The following is a 12,726-nucleotide window of genomic DNA, read 5'->3' as shown; positions in this document are numbered from 1 at the left end:
TCTTACAGAAGTTTACAGCATTTCTAACTAGTTCTACTAAGTCATTAGCCTTTTGTTAACAACTACTTCAAAATTTTCAGCCAAACACACTTTGTAGAGCCACTCAAGCTACATCCTCTTATAATAAGAGCAGCAGAGTCAGGCCAGCAGAGAACAAACGCAAGGTAGGAAGGAGTCCTAACTGAACTCCCAAGAGTTACCTTTGACTTGCATTTGTAAAATGAAGAAATCTTTTCTACCTGATAGCATATGTTTACAGTGTATGACGAAAACTTTAGCTGCTCGAGGCAATTGATTACTACTGAATTACATTCTGAATCATGAGATTAGATTGGAAATGATATTTAAACTAATCTGAAAACCTGGTTTTAAGAGGCAGGTTGAGAGTGGTCGTCTAGAACTATTTTTAAATGACAATATAGCATGTAAATTGTAATGCAACAAGTGTTTTGAAGGAAAATTGGACTCTGAACTGCCCTGCTTAGTTGTAAGTAGAAGGTTAATGCTTCCTCTAGTTTCATTTTGATAGTCAACATCACCGTTTAAGAACAGACAATGCCTTGTAACCATTTGGCTACTCTAGCTTTTGGAGCAGCATTGTAGGCATTCTAGCAGGAGAGGTGTGAAAGTTGATCTGCCTGCATAATTCTTGTATGGACTCACTTCAGTGAGGCATTCCTCCTGCAGGATTCCATCTCAGTTAAGGACACACATCTCTGACATCATGTAACAAAAATACTTAAACTGAGGAAAATCAGCTCTGGGTTCTTGTGCTACAAGCAAGGTATGTGGGAGGCGTGAGTCCCAGTCTCTTTCTGGCTTCTTGTACTAGCCCACTAAAGTAATTCAGATCAAAAAGACCTCATTAGCTGAGATGGCAATCTGGAAATTCAGATTACAGTCATAAAAACATAATATTTACAGGAAGTTAAAACAGGTGCTCTCCTTTTAAAATATGTCATCCACTGCTAATGGAGCCTGATTCATGTTGTTCTGTTCAGTGTTGGTCAGAGTAGGTGAAGTCAAATATAATTACAGCTGGGGTTTTTTGTTTTGTTTTTTTAAGAAGCAAAGCTAGAGGTAGGGTTACCTTCTGCTAAGTGGTGCATTAAAAGTTGATTATTAAAGTCTGTTACTAGTGCAGAATTAGGTATCACTCAAAATGAAGCTAGGTTTCGTGATCTGGCCTAATAAGGGAAAGCACATTTGGCTGCCCTGGAGCTGCCTAGCTGGAAGACTCTTGCTCTGAGTCATAGTCTCTCTTTGTTTCCTCTGTTGCTCAAGAGTAAACTACACCCAGTCCAGCATCTCTTTCTTGACACATCAGGGTAGCTACAAATTCTGCATATGGGCTGGGAGGAGGGAGTAGCCAAGGAAGCAATAGGTGAAGATTCCCACCCATTCCCTGCAAGCTTCTGACCTACTCTTTGCAGAGCCTGCTTGCTTCCTTGCAGTGGTATGGGTAGCTGGCAGAGGAGAGGAAGAAGATTGTTCATTAACTTTGTGTTTCTGCAGTACAATACTAGCTGATCTGTGGCTTGACCCTGGTTAACTAGCTGTGGAAATGTCGCTTTGAAACGCAGGTAGAAAGCATCAAGGGTTTTCATACTAGTGATAAGAATTACATTGCATTCCTTTTCAAGTACAGGCTTGTACAACAAATGGCAAATGTGCTGTGGAACACAAAGTGACCAAATCCACACACTGCCTTTGCAGTAGCCATTTTTAAAAATGAAAATACCCCAAGGATTTTCATGAAGAAAAAAATAAAGTTACCTGTGACTCATCCTGAGTCAATGTCAAGCCTTTATTTAAGAAGCAAATAATCCCCAAGTCAGTGAAATACAGTTTCGATTCATTTAAAAGCAGCGAGAGGGATAATAAAAGCCTGTACACAGGATCACAGTAAAAGCTTAGGCTATTTTCTGATTGCACTATCTTGTCCAGCTAGTGATATTTTAAATGCCAGTAGCGTCCTGTCCTCTATATTTAAACTATCACAGCAGCGAGGCATTGTGTTTCCTATAAATATAGCATTTTGACTATTTACACACAGCCAAATCATACCATACCCTGAGGAAGGGGCAGCAGATAGTTACATTGCCCCCAAGGACATGCTAAGGCAAAACCACAGCACTCTCTGGTATCAGATTCCTCTCTTTCTCCAGTGGGAGAACATATCCCTTTATCTGGGATATGTTTGACTTCCAACTTCATGTTAGCTCAGCTGTGTTCACAGACAAGGTGGGGGAGGAAAGGAGTGCAAGTGACACCACCCAGAAGGCAGGAAAGCAACACAGCCTGGGCAGGTCATTCCCCTGCACTCCAGGAGCAGTGGACGCCAGCCTAGGAAAGCCCATCAGTCTCAGTATCCTCGAGGAGGATATCAAGTGGCACCTTCTACTTTTAAAAATTATAGTGGAAATTATAATAAAGCTTCTCATGGCTGGCGTGTAGCTGCTGAAGAGGACAAAGGTTAATCAAGGTATGCTTATGAGAAGATTTTTATTTGCTAGGGTTTTATCTCCTTCCTTAGGTGTGCAGGTGTTGATCTTTTTGTATGCAAGTAAACAAATAAAAGACAAAACTGCAATATGAACTTAAATAAGACACACAAACATGAGGGTAAAATGGGCTTAGACTAAAGGACTACTTATGGGTAGTAACTTGTGGGTTTGGTCCTGTTGTCTCCAAGTAATGAAATGCAGGTGTCTTATGAAATTAAAATCTAAATAATTAACTGTAAACCTTTATTATGGGATTTAGTTTTGTTACAAAAGCTAATTTTTTTTTAATCACATGTTTTTTTCTGACAGAAATGAATCCAGCACTTTTGGGCCACTTGGGTAAAAGAGGCCTTTAGAAAAAGCTGATCTGAATGTTGGCTGTAAAATACAGATTGAAGCCATAAATTAAGCATACAAAGTATTATTTCCTGAAGCCCTAACATAAGAATTAGGACTCAAAATCCAAATTTATCTGGATACATATAATATTGTCATTACTGAAATGTGAAGGCATTGATTTTAGCATTAGATACAATGATGTTACTGGCACTTTCACTTACTTATGTGGGTAGGAGTATCTCATAGTGCTGCTACACAGAAGATGCAAATGAACTAGCCTGTTTAAACTATTTTTCCCTGAAGACAGAGCATGTGCTAAAAGATAAATAGCTGACATTAGGATATATTAGTTTTACTGCTCAAAGAAAGAGCCTTTTATGTGGATAATTTGGATTTCCTAGCTCTACACAAACAGCACAGTATTGTATATGGCATCAGCCTGCATTCCTGTGAACCACTGTGTGAATGTGAACGGCCTGTCCACTCTTTGTAATACTAGATACAAATGTAATCGTACGCCAGCCAGAGAAATCCAGAGCAGGAGTTATTTTAAGATGGGCAAGAAGCTGGTTACAAAGCAGCAGAATGTGCCAATTCTCAGTCAAATACCCTTCCAGAATTTATAATGGGCAACTTTAAAAAATAAAGAGGGTAAAAATTAGAGGCTAGTTCAGTTGTTGCCTACCAGAATTTTCACTGCCGTCTCCAGAATCTGGGAATCTGCATGAATGGAAGGAAGAGGTCCAGCCTTCAGTAACCATGTGCCCCTAGCAAGCTGTAGGGCAAGCAAAAGGAAGAGATTCACAGGTTAAATTATAAAGAGAAAGGCGCATTTGCCACGCCTATTTCAGAAAAAGATTGCAAAGGGCAGAAATTTGTAAAGACGTTTCACATTTCAGAGTTAAACATGGAATATGGAGTCCTTCATCTCTGGTCCTTTAGACTGGACATCTGTACAAGGACTGTGCAGTATTCTGTGGTGTGTTTCACAACAAATACAGAAATCACTGTTGGAATTTGCACTAATTGGTAATGTTGGAAGTCTCAGGAAATGGAGACTGAACAGACATGAAAATAAGTACCATCTGCTAATGAGAAACGGTACCTTTTCTAGAAATGAGGTGAGCAGGCAAGAAAATGTAACAAATTTTGAAGTTTTACTACTTCTGTATCTACTCAGTGGATTGAGGATCTGTCTGCAGGTCTGTTCAGCTACCTCTACAAGTATAAAATAAATTTTAAAAAATGGGGGGTTATCTTAGTTTTAAAACAGTAAAAAACCCACACTGAATTTAGCAACAAAGGGGTATGGAAATTTGCCTGGTTTTATTGTATTTCTGCTGCACCTGGCAGTGAACAGATTAGATTTGCAAAATCATCTACATGGATTACTTAAAGCCTTGATGTTTTTCATTGATTAGTGAACTTACAGTTCCCATCCATTTCTGTCTTCTCAGGAAAGCTCAGCTCCTTCCATTTGCAGAAATGAGCAATGTCTGGAATTGTTCTCTTGTGTAGTTCTCACAGGGTTGGCAGGCAGATGATTTCTGCAGCCCATATAAATCTGTGGCAAAGAATATGAGGATCAGTAGTCTCTTTACCTCTCCAAATGCACAGCTCAGAATGTAAAATCTGTTAATAAGAACCATCACATGTAACCCAGTGCGAGTTTTTCTATTTTATTTAAATGAAATTGAGATTAAACCAAGGACAACCTAAAGCAGTGTTGCCCAGCAGTCAAAAATATGGAGATTTTTACTTCCAAAGGGTTGATGAAATGAAAACATTGACCCCAAGCTAAGCATTTCAGTAGGTATTGGTGATTAGTGGGTCCCCAGTGTCATAGTTCCTGGTGAGCTTCTGTCTCCATTCCTGCTCTCCTGAACTGCCTTTCCAACTACTCTTTTCATTCTCTTGACCAACTACCACTCAGGAAAGGGTGAGGTAGAGCAGATTTGCATGTGAAGATTTCTCTTAACAATTTAGACAGCTTGATCAAAAAAAGTTGGAAGTTCAGCTCTTAATTTCTCTCTGCAATTAAAGGGAATTTTGATTCTCAGCTGCTCAAACTTTTATAAAAACTAATGCATGCCTGCATATCAGGTGTAAAGCCAGCTCTAAAGATGGACCATGCCTGGAAACATGAGGTAACTAAGATGAAGGTAACTGTAATTAAATCCAAGTTGGTCTTCTCTCCACCCAAAATAGTGAAATCATATGATTTACATTAAAAACTGAAATTTTGTATTTTTGAAACATGTAAGCATCTGCAATAGGTGCTGAAAGTGCATAGAAGTACTAGCAACTTTTAAATGGCCTTGTTTAAATATTTTACTCAGTTTTGAAGGTTGTCCAAAAGAAAAAAAAGTCCTCTCCTGACAAAGAGTAGATCTTCTACATCAGAGTTAATATGCTACCCTGTGAATAAAAAGTATCAGGACTGAAATTTAACTGTATGGATATATTAGATTACACTGAATAAAGGATATTAGGTAGAAAGGATTGTATAACAATATCATAAACAAATATTGCTGCCTAGAAACAGCAGGCATAGACACATTAAAATACTTAAGGTACCTTAAATATTAACTACCTAGCAACAAGTCCCTGATTACTTCAAGCAAAATATGCAATACTAGGGAAGGCAGAAATCATAGCAATCATTATTATTACACTTCTCTTTTTACAGTGACAATTAGACACATCACTCGTGTTACATAACATACAATTACATGCATAGGGAATCCCTGCCTTGAATAGTTTATGCTTGACTACACTAAGAAGCAATCTCTGGCTATGGAATTACAGGATACGTATTTGATAGAGCTGAGAAACTGGCTTTCTGCATCACTAAGTTCTGATTCCTCCACTGCCTCTGATCTACGGTGTGACCATACCAACTCACTTATGTCCTCACATTCCTGTTTTGGTGCTTGTAATTACATTGCAGTTGTGGCACAGCACAGGCAAACATCATCTGTGGTGCATTACCTGATGTCGTTTGACAAGAGAACCAGGCTGGGCTCTGTGCCTGTCTTCCCTTGACGTTGCTCGTGTCAGAGTATGTCCCTCTCTCTGTGACCCACAGTGCACTGGCATGGGGAGCTCCCCTGGGCTACAGATCAGCTCTGCTAAATCTCCCTGCACCCCCACTGCGGGTCCTGAGCCTATGAGCCCAAAGGCAGAATTTCCCCCTGCAGTATTTGTAAAGCAGCTGAAAGGACTGTGATAGAAAATGGTATCCAGTAATAGTTAAACAAACTTTCTAATCTTGCATGTGTTCATTACAGCAGTGAGTAAAGACGTGGCAGGAGGCTGACATGCTGTGGTGGCAGCCTCTAGCAGACGCCTACATTCCTACGTTTTTTTTAAAGCTTATAAAAGATGTTAGGTTAGTGCAGGTTTGCAGGGTGAAGGAGGCCCTGGGTTCCTGCAGTTTTAGTTACAACAAAGAGCACTGACGTATCCAGCATTTTAAATGCCAAGGTACTCCCATCCAAACTAGGTTTTGTAGAATCCTACTGGCACATGACACTCTCAGTCTTCACATAAACCAAACAACCATTTCCAGTCTGGGATCTACATGAAGACAGTAATCCCCTAGCAGAGTACTGTATCCCTTCATATGGACATTTCAGGTGTGATTCCAGCAGGTCATGCGTAGAAGGCATGTCTTAGCAACCTGAGCCTATTCATTTCTCCTCCTTGCCCCTTCTTGACCTTCCTTGACCTTCCTTTCCCTTCCTTGCCTTTGCTTTCCCCTCCTGTCCCTCCCTTGTCCATCCTTTCCCTTAGACATGAGGAGGAAATTCTTCCCTGTGAGGGTGGTGAGACTCTGGCCCAGGTTGCCCAGAGAAGCTGTGGCTGCCCCATCCCTGGCAGTGTTGAAGGGCAGGTTGGATGGGGCTTGGAGCAACCTGGGCTGGTGGGAGGTGTGCCTGCCCATGCAGGGGGAGTTGGAACTGGATGATCTTGAAGGTCCCTTCCAATCAAAACATACTATGGTTCTATGAGGTCCAACCCAGAACGAGAAGAGCCCCAGCAACCAGCAGAGGGCAACAGAGCCCCGCGGATGCTGCCGCTGCCTCCCGCCCCGTCCCTTCCTGCGAAACCTGGGGGCGAGGGGGCTGGAATTTACGGGCTCGGCGCCTCTTCCTAAAGGAGCCACTTCAAAGCACACTTTTAATGAAGCTCAGAGGGTTGCGCGTGGAATGATGAGCGGAGACACGGGTGACACGGCAGCTCATCACTCAGGTTGAGGAAACTCGCCAGCCGTTCCAGCTGTTTTACAACCCCTGCTGTCCGGATGGAAACGATTATGTGAAGGAAACTCCTTAATTTCCTTGATTTTATTCATGTCCGCTATGGCACTAAGAAATACAGGGTTGTGTTCTAACTGAGCCGCTGTACATGAACATATGGATATGACATGAAAAAATCCCACTTGAGACCGGCCCAAGAAACAAGGACAGTCCCTGAGGCAGGCACTTCTGTGCCAGAGCAGGTAATGTTTATATCACTCTTAGGGCACAAAGCATCCTTTTCAGCTCCATACAGGTGTTGTTCTCCTGAGCACAGGCTAGCAAGAGGTGGCTGAAACCTCTCAAAACTACAAAATGCAAGCAGGATTTTAGTTCCAATACTTTGTGTCAGAGTGATTTTTTTTCCTTATAAGGCCCTGGGGAGCTGTAGTGTGAGGCTTCTGAGGACCAGCAAAATATAAAATTTCTAATTTCTGCTCTGCTTTTTAAGAAAGTGTAGCTTACAGTGGAAGGTTGTCTAATGATCTTCAGAGGTCCTTTCCAACCACCATTGGTATATCTATGTTTCCTTTCTCAAAGACTCAGTTTAAAAGAGCAGGACATGAAAATCATAGAATCATAGAATAGTTTGAGTTGGAAGAGACCTTAAAGATCATCTAGTTCCAACCCCCCTGCATGGGCAGGGACACCTCCCACCAGACCAGGATGCTAGAAGCCCCATCCAACCTGCCCTTCAACACTTCCAGGGATGGGGCAGCCACAGCTTCTCTGGGCAACCTGTTCCAGTGTCTCACTACCCTCACACTAAATAATTTCCTCCTAATGTTTAACCTAAATCTCCCCTCTTCCAGTTTTGATCCATTACCCCATGTCCTATCACCATAAACCCTTGTAAAAAGTCCCTCCCCAGCTTTCCTACAGGGCCCTTCAGGCACAATCAATTATTCAATAAAACTTGATTTTGTCAAGGGTGCTATTTCTCAAAGCGAGGCCAGGCTAGAATTCATACAAGCCACTTTTTCCCTCAGATGGAGTGATTCCATAACCTAATTTAAAGTGACTTACATCAGCAACAAAACTGCCAAGGAGTCACAACCATGTGACTCTAAGGGTTGGGCCAATCTTTTTTATATGATAGATATGATAGCTGGTGCAACCTTCTCTTGTACAAACTGGACTGTAAGAAGAGGACATATAAAGTGTAGTGTAAAAATTGGTTTTTTGCATAATGGCACATTGTCCACAGAAATTAATCCTGTTAACACATTGGTTGGGGACTATTTTTCACCTAATATCCCTCTCAGGGAACTTTGCATCCTCTTATGTGTACTTGTTTAGTATTTTAATTCTATGATTCCAAAGTGCTGTCCAGTCATAAAATACTCCATGGCCATAGGTCATATACCTGTTATTCAAATGTACAGGTGGCATGATAAATTATTTGCAGTGTCAGTAGCATAACTCAGTGGTGTTGATTCCCAGTCCTTCCTGAATCCTTTTCCTACAGGCATTATAGTGCTGTGGCAGGACATAATTTTTTATTTTCTCTTCCATCAGCTGAATCCAAATACATTGAACAAAACTGAAGGACACATGGCTATTTAAAATTACTTTCTCCAACTGAGAATCAAATCTGTGACCACAGCTGGTATTGTCAGCGTTAAATTTTCTTTGCCTGTGGATGCTGTGTCTGATTAAGAGTAGAGCAGTAGCATCTATTTTTAAGATTGTTAGCAAATATAAATAGAGCCTGAACTAATTTTTTTCACTGTGATTAGCACTGAGGCTTGAGGCAAATCAAGCCAGCCAAACAGAACAATTGCATGAAGAATGCACTAGTTAAGCCTCAGAAACCTTGCTCCAAACCCATTTAACTGAGCAAGAAAGTTATTTGGAGACTTGCTGATGTTTGTTTTCTTGCTTTTTGGGGCTAGGTTTCTTTTAGCACATCCAGAGGTACCGCATCTGTGGAGAAGTAAGCATGGCTGAGTGGGGAAAAATGGATTAGCAGCCTTTTTTCTCTCTTTTTCTTTCCTGTTCGCTGTGTGAACCTTTTTCTTTACATTGCTTATTCATTGCTTTTTTGGAAAACATTGAAAATATCTCTCTCAAGTTTTAAAGCATGTTTGGACAACAGATGCCTAGAAAGCAACATCAGTTAACAGCACAGAAAGAAACAAAACTCTTGTGAAGGAGGGTGTTTTTTATGTACTATTTTTTATTAAAACAGTAAATTGAGAGGCTCTGTCCTGGTTTTGGCTGGGATAGAGCTAATTTTCTTCTTAGTAGCTAGAACAGCACTATGTTTTGGATTTAGTATGGGATTTAGTATGAGAAGAATGTTGGTAGTACACTGATGTTCTTAGTTGTTGCTAAGAAGTCAAGGACTTTCCAACTTCCCATGCTTTGCTACTGTGCCTGAGCACAAGATGGGAGGGAGCACAGCCAGGACAGCTGACCCCAACTGACTAAAGGGATATTCCATGCCAGGTGATGTAATGCTCAGTATATAAAGCAGGAGAAAGAAGAAGGAAAGGGGGGGTATTCAGAGTGCTGGTATTTGTCTTCCCAAGTAACAGTTACATGTGATGACATTTGAAAATCCTACTATTTCTCAGGTGGATCTGGATGCTTAAGTTTGATTTGCACACTATTTATAACAAGGCAGGTTTAAACTAAATAACCACACAAGACCTGAGCGTAGGACATGACACTAAGGCCATCACTCTGAAGATTCAGAACCCAACTGGAAAAAGCCCAGCAGGTGAAGAGGGTTAGGTAGGATGAACATTGCAATTTCTGGTTGGCTAGCAAGTATCTGCACTTCTGTGGACTTTCTAAGCCTTGAGAAGATCTTCTGCTACTCCTAGACAGATGTATACATGAGAGAAGAAAGACAGAATAGGATGGATGAAAAGAAGGTGAAAAAAACATGGAGATGGGTAAAGGGACTGAAATTAAAAAAAAAAATAAGGTTGCAACAAATCATCCTAGGTTGCAAATAGAAGATCACATTACCTCATTCTTGTATCAGCCAGCCTGTTTTTAAAAAACACTAGTGGTGGATATTGCCCAGCTAATTTCAGTGAGTAGTCTATTCCTATGCTTAGTTATCCAAATTACTTAGTTTTGTCTAAATCATTCTTCCTGCAATTATGCTCAATGCTTCTTGTCTTATCTGGGATAAGACCTGGGATTGTTTTGCATCAAAAAGGCTCAGGGGGGATCCCATCAATGTGTATAAATGCCTGATGGAAGCAAGAAAAGAAGACAGGGCCAGACTCTTCTCAGTAGTATCCAGTGACAGGACAATAGGACACAGGCACTAACTGAAATACAGGAAATTCCACTTAAAGATAAGAAAAAACTCTTTTATTGTGAGGGTGGTCAAACACTGGTAGAGGGTGCCCTGAGCATCTGTGAGTCACCGTCTTTGGAGACACCCAAAACCCCACTGGACACAGTTTTGGGCTACCTGCTCAAGCTGACCTCACTGTGAGCAGAGGGGCTGGATCACAGGTGGCATTTTCAACCTCAACCATTCTGTGATTCGGTGACAGTAAGCAAAGAAACCAGTCATTCTTGTCTTCATTGCAGCTATTTTTACATATTTCAAGACTGTTTCCCTGTTTGCCATGAGACTAGTTTAAAGAATCCTAATTCTTCAAATAGTAGATCACAGCTTCTAAAATTCAGAATATGGCTGATTTCCTTTTGCTAATTTCCAGTTGGTAATTGCTGAAATAGTTGAATATAGTATCCCACTGAGGTCTTACTCATAGTAGAGTAGAAGAATTACTGCATGGGTCTTACATTTAATGCTCCTCTGTATTTACTTTAGTGCAACTTGATTTTATTTTACTATTTTGTTACTGGTTGGTTGATCAATTTATTATCTGGGATTACCCCAGAACTCCCAATTAACTAGCTGTTCCTGAGCTTATATTTATACAGATGATCATTACTCTTGGAAATCTTTCCCTTGCCAGTCAGATAATTTATTCAACTTCAGATAATTTATTCAGTTCAGATAATTTATTCAACTTGCCACAATAATTTCATAATGGGATCCTGATACCCAGTGGGCTTTCAGGCCCTCCTAGCTTGGTAATTTATTAAATACACTTGATATTCCATTGTTTGGGCCATTGGTAAAGATACAGGATAGTACCAAACTCACGAGTTTACCATTAGTAAAAACTACAAGAGAAACTTCCCAACTATTTGGGACGGTGGAGGTGTCCTAACAGGATTATATTTCCTTAGATAGTTACAGGAAAATCACAGGAGATGGGATTAAAGGTCATATTAAGTGCATATATACACTATTGTCCAGGACTGCTAAACTGTCATAAGAAGAAAGGCTATTGGTTCAATCTTAAATGTATTATGTTCACTGTTTCTTAACACTTCATTTTCTTGCAAGTACTTGAAAGCACACACTCTGCTTATTTTTTTTCTATTTTTTTTTATTTAAGGAAAGGGTCTGACTGATGTAAAATTCCCTGAGCCTTCCTTCTTTCCCTTTTTTAAGGCTCAGGGTGCTGGCACAGATTCATCAATGTACATAAAGCAATAACCTCTCATTGATTTTGCAGACGTTGGAAAACAATTGCAAATGAGAAGCCTACAGGTTTTTCCTGCTTTCTGGGGCCTCACTTATCCTCTGTCAGTTTTCAAAAATCAGTACTTACTTCTCCAAAGCTATCATGTATCCACCTGGTCTGACTGGATCAGTGACATAGTGTAGACTCCTGCAACAAGAACACATGCTTGTAATTATTCCCTTCAATAATTACTCAGAGATCTATTTCCTCCTACATTCTATATATTGTAATGGTGTAGACAACAGGCCTATGATGCCTTAATAAAAGAAGTGGTGCCTTGCAATTCTTCCTGTGCCTCTTCCCCCAGTGAAGTAATTGACGATTTATTGATAGTTTCTAGGACATTTTAATTTTTTTTTTCAAGAATGGTTTTGACCTTTTCTCAGAAGCATCTGGTAAAGCTGAGTCATCTCTGTAGCTACGTATCAGTCAAAGTGTTACAGCTCACTGGTTTATCACACATAGTCTTAGGCCCAGGGTATAAAGCTATGATAGATACACATATATTGCTCAAAAGAAAAAAAAAAAGGAACTAAATTAATAAACATGTTAGCAATTGCCAAGTGTTACATGTGGCTCTGATTTCACCTTGGCTTCTCACTGGCATTCCCCTTCACAAATGCAAAACCTGACTGAATCCAATGCAAAACCAGAACTTCCCTGGTTTGGCTAAGGTATAATTGTACAGAATTTTTTATTATTTTTGTTGTTATTTCTGTAAAATATAGAGCTTGCTTTCATTTATCCACATATAAACACGACTGCAATCCCCTTCTCTGTAGCAGTTTAAAACATTTTACACATATCAATATAGCCAGGCCATAATACCTCTGCATGATAGGGAAAGATTACCTTTAATCATACACATAAAAGCGAGGCAAGAGAGATAGTAAGTTATTTATCCAAGACCAGGCAGGCAGGGCAAGGATTCACATAGTCTGATTTTCAGCTCCCTTTTCAGTCTCATGTTTATCTTGTTTCCCTAGATTTTACAATGACCTATATATGATT

The 12,726-nt window shown here is 40.2% G+C and overlaps 1 protein-coding gene across 4 annotated transcripts in view; it reads right to left on the bottom strand.

Moving 5' to 3' along the window:
* Positions 1 to 12,726, bottom strand: part of LOC127384982 (uncharacterized) — a 37,598-nt gene that overhangs the window by 16,109 nt on the left and 8,763 nt on the right. For 2 of the 4 annotated variants that reach the window (XR_007889551.1, XR_007889550.1), the window contains 3 exons: positions 11,803 to 11,862; positions 4,277 to 4,410; positions 3,532 to 3,621 (listed from right to left, as the gene is read on the bottom strand). Coding sequence is in view for 1 of the 4 variants with exons in the window: in XM_051620138.1 (XP_051476098.1) it covers positions 11,816 to 11,862 (47 nt within the window). In the remaining 3 variants the exon portion in view is untranslated. The remainder of the gene's footprint in view (positions 1 to 3,531; positions 3,622 to 4,276; positions 4,411 to 11,802; positions 11,863 to 12,726) is intronic. The other 2 variants (XR_007889552.1, XM_051620138.1) reach the window with 2 other exon arrangements.

Source organism: Apus apus, chromosome 4 (assembly GCF_020740795.1).
Source record: "Apus apus isolate bApuApu2 chromosome 4, bApuApu2.pri.cur, whole genome shotgun sequence".
Lineage (NCBI taxonomy): Eukaryota > Metazoa > Chordata > Aves > Apodiformes > Apodidae > Apus > Apus apus.
This window is presented reverse-complemented; position numbering and strand designations above follow the sequence as displayed.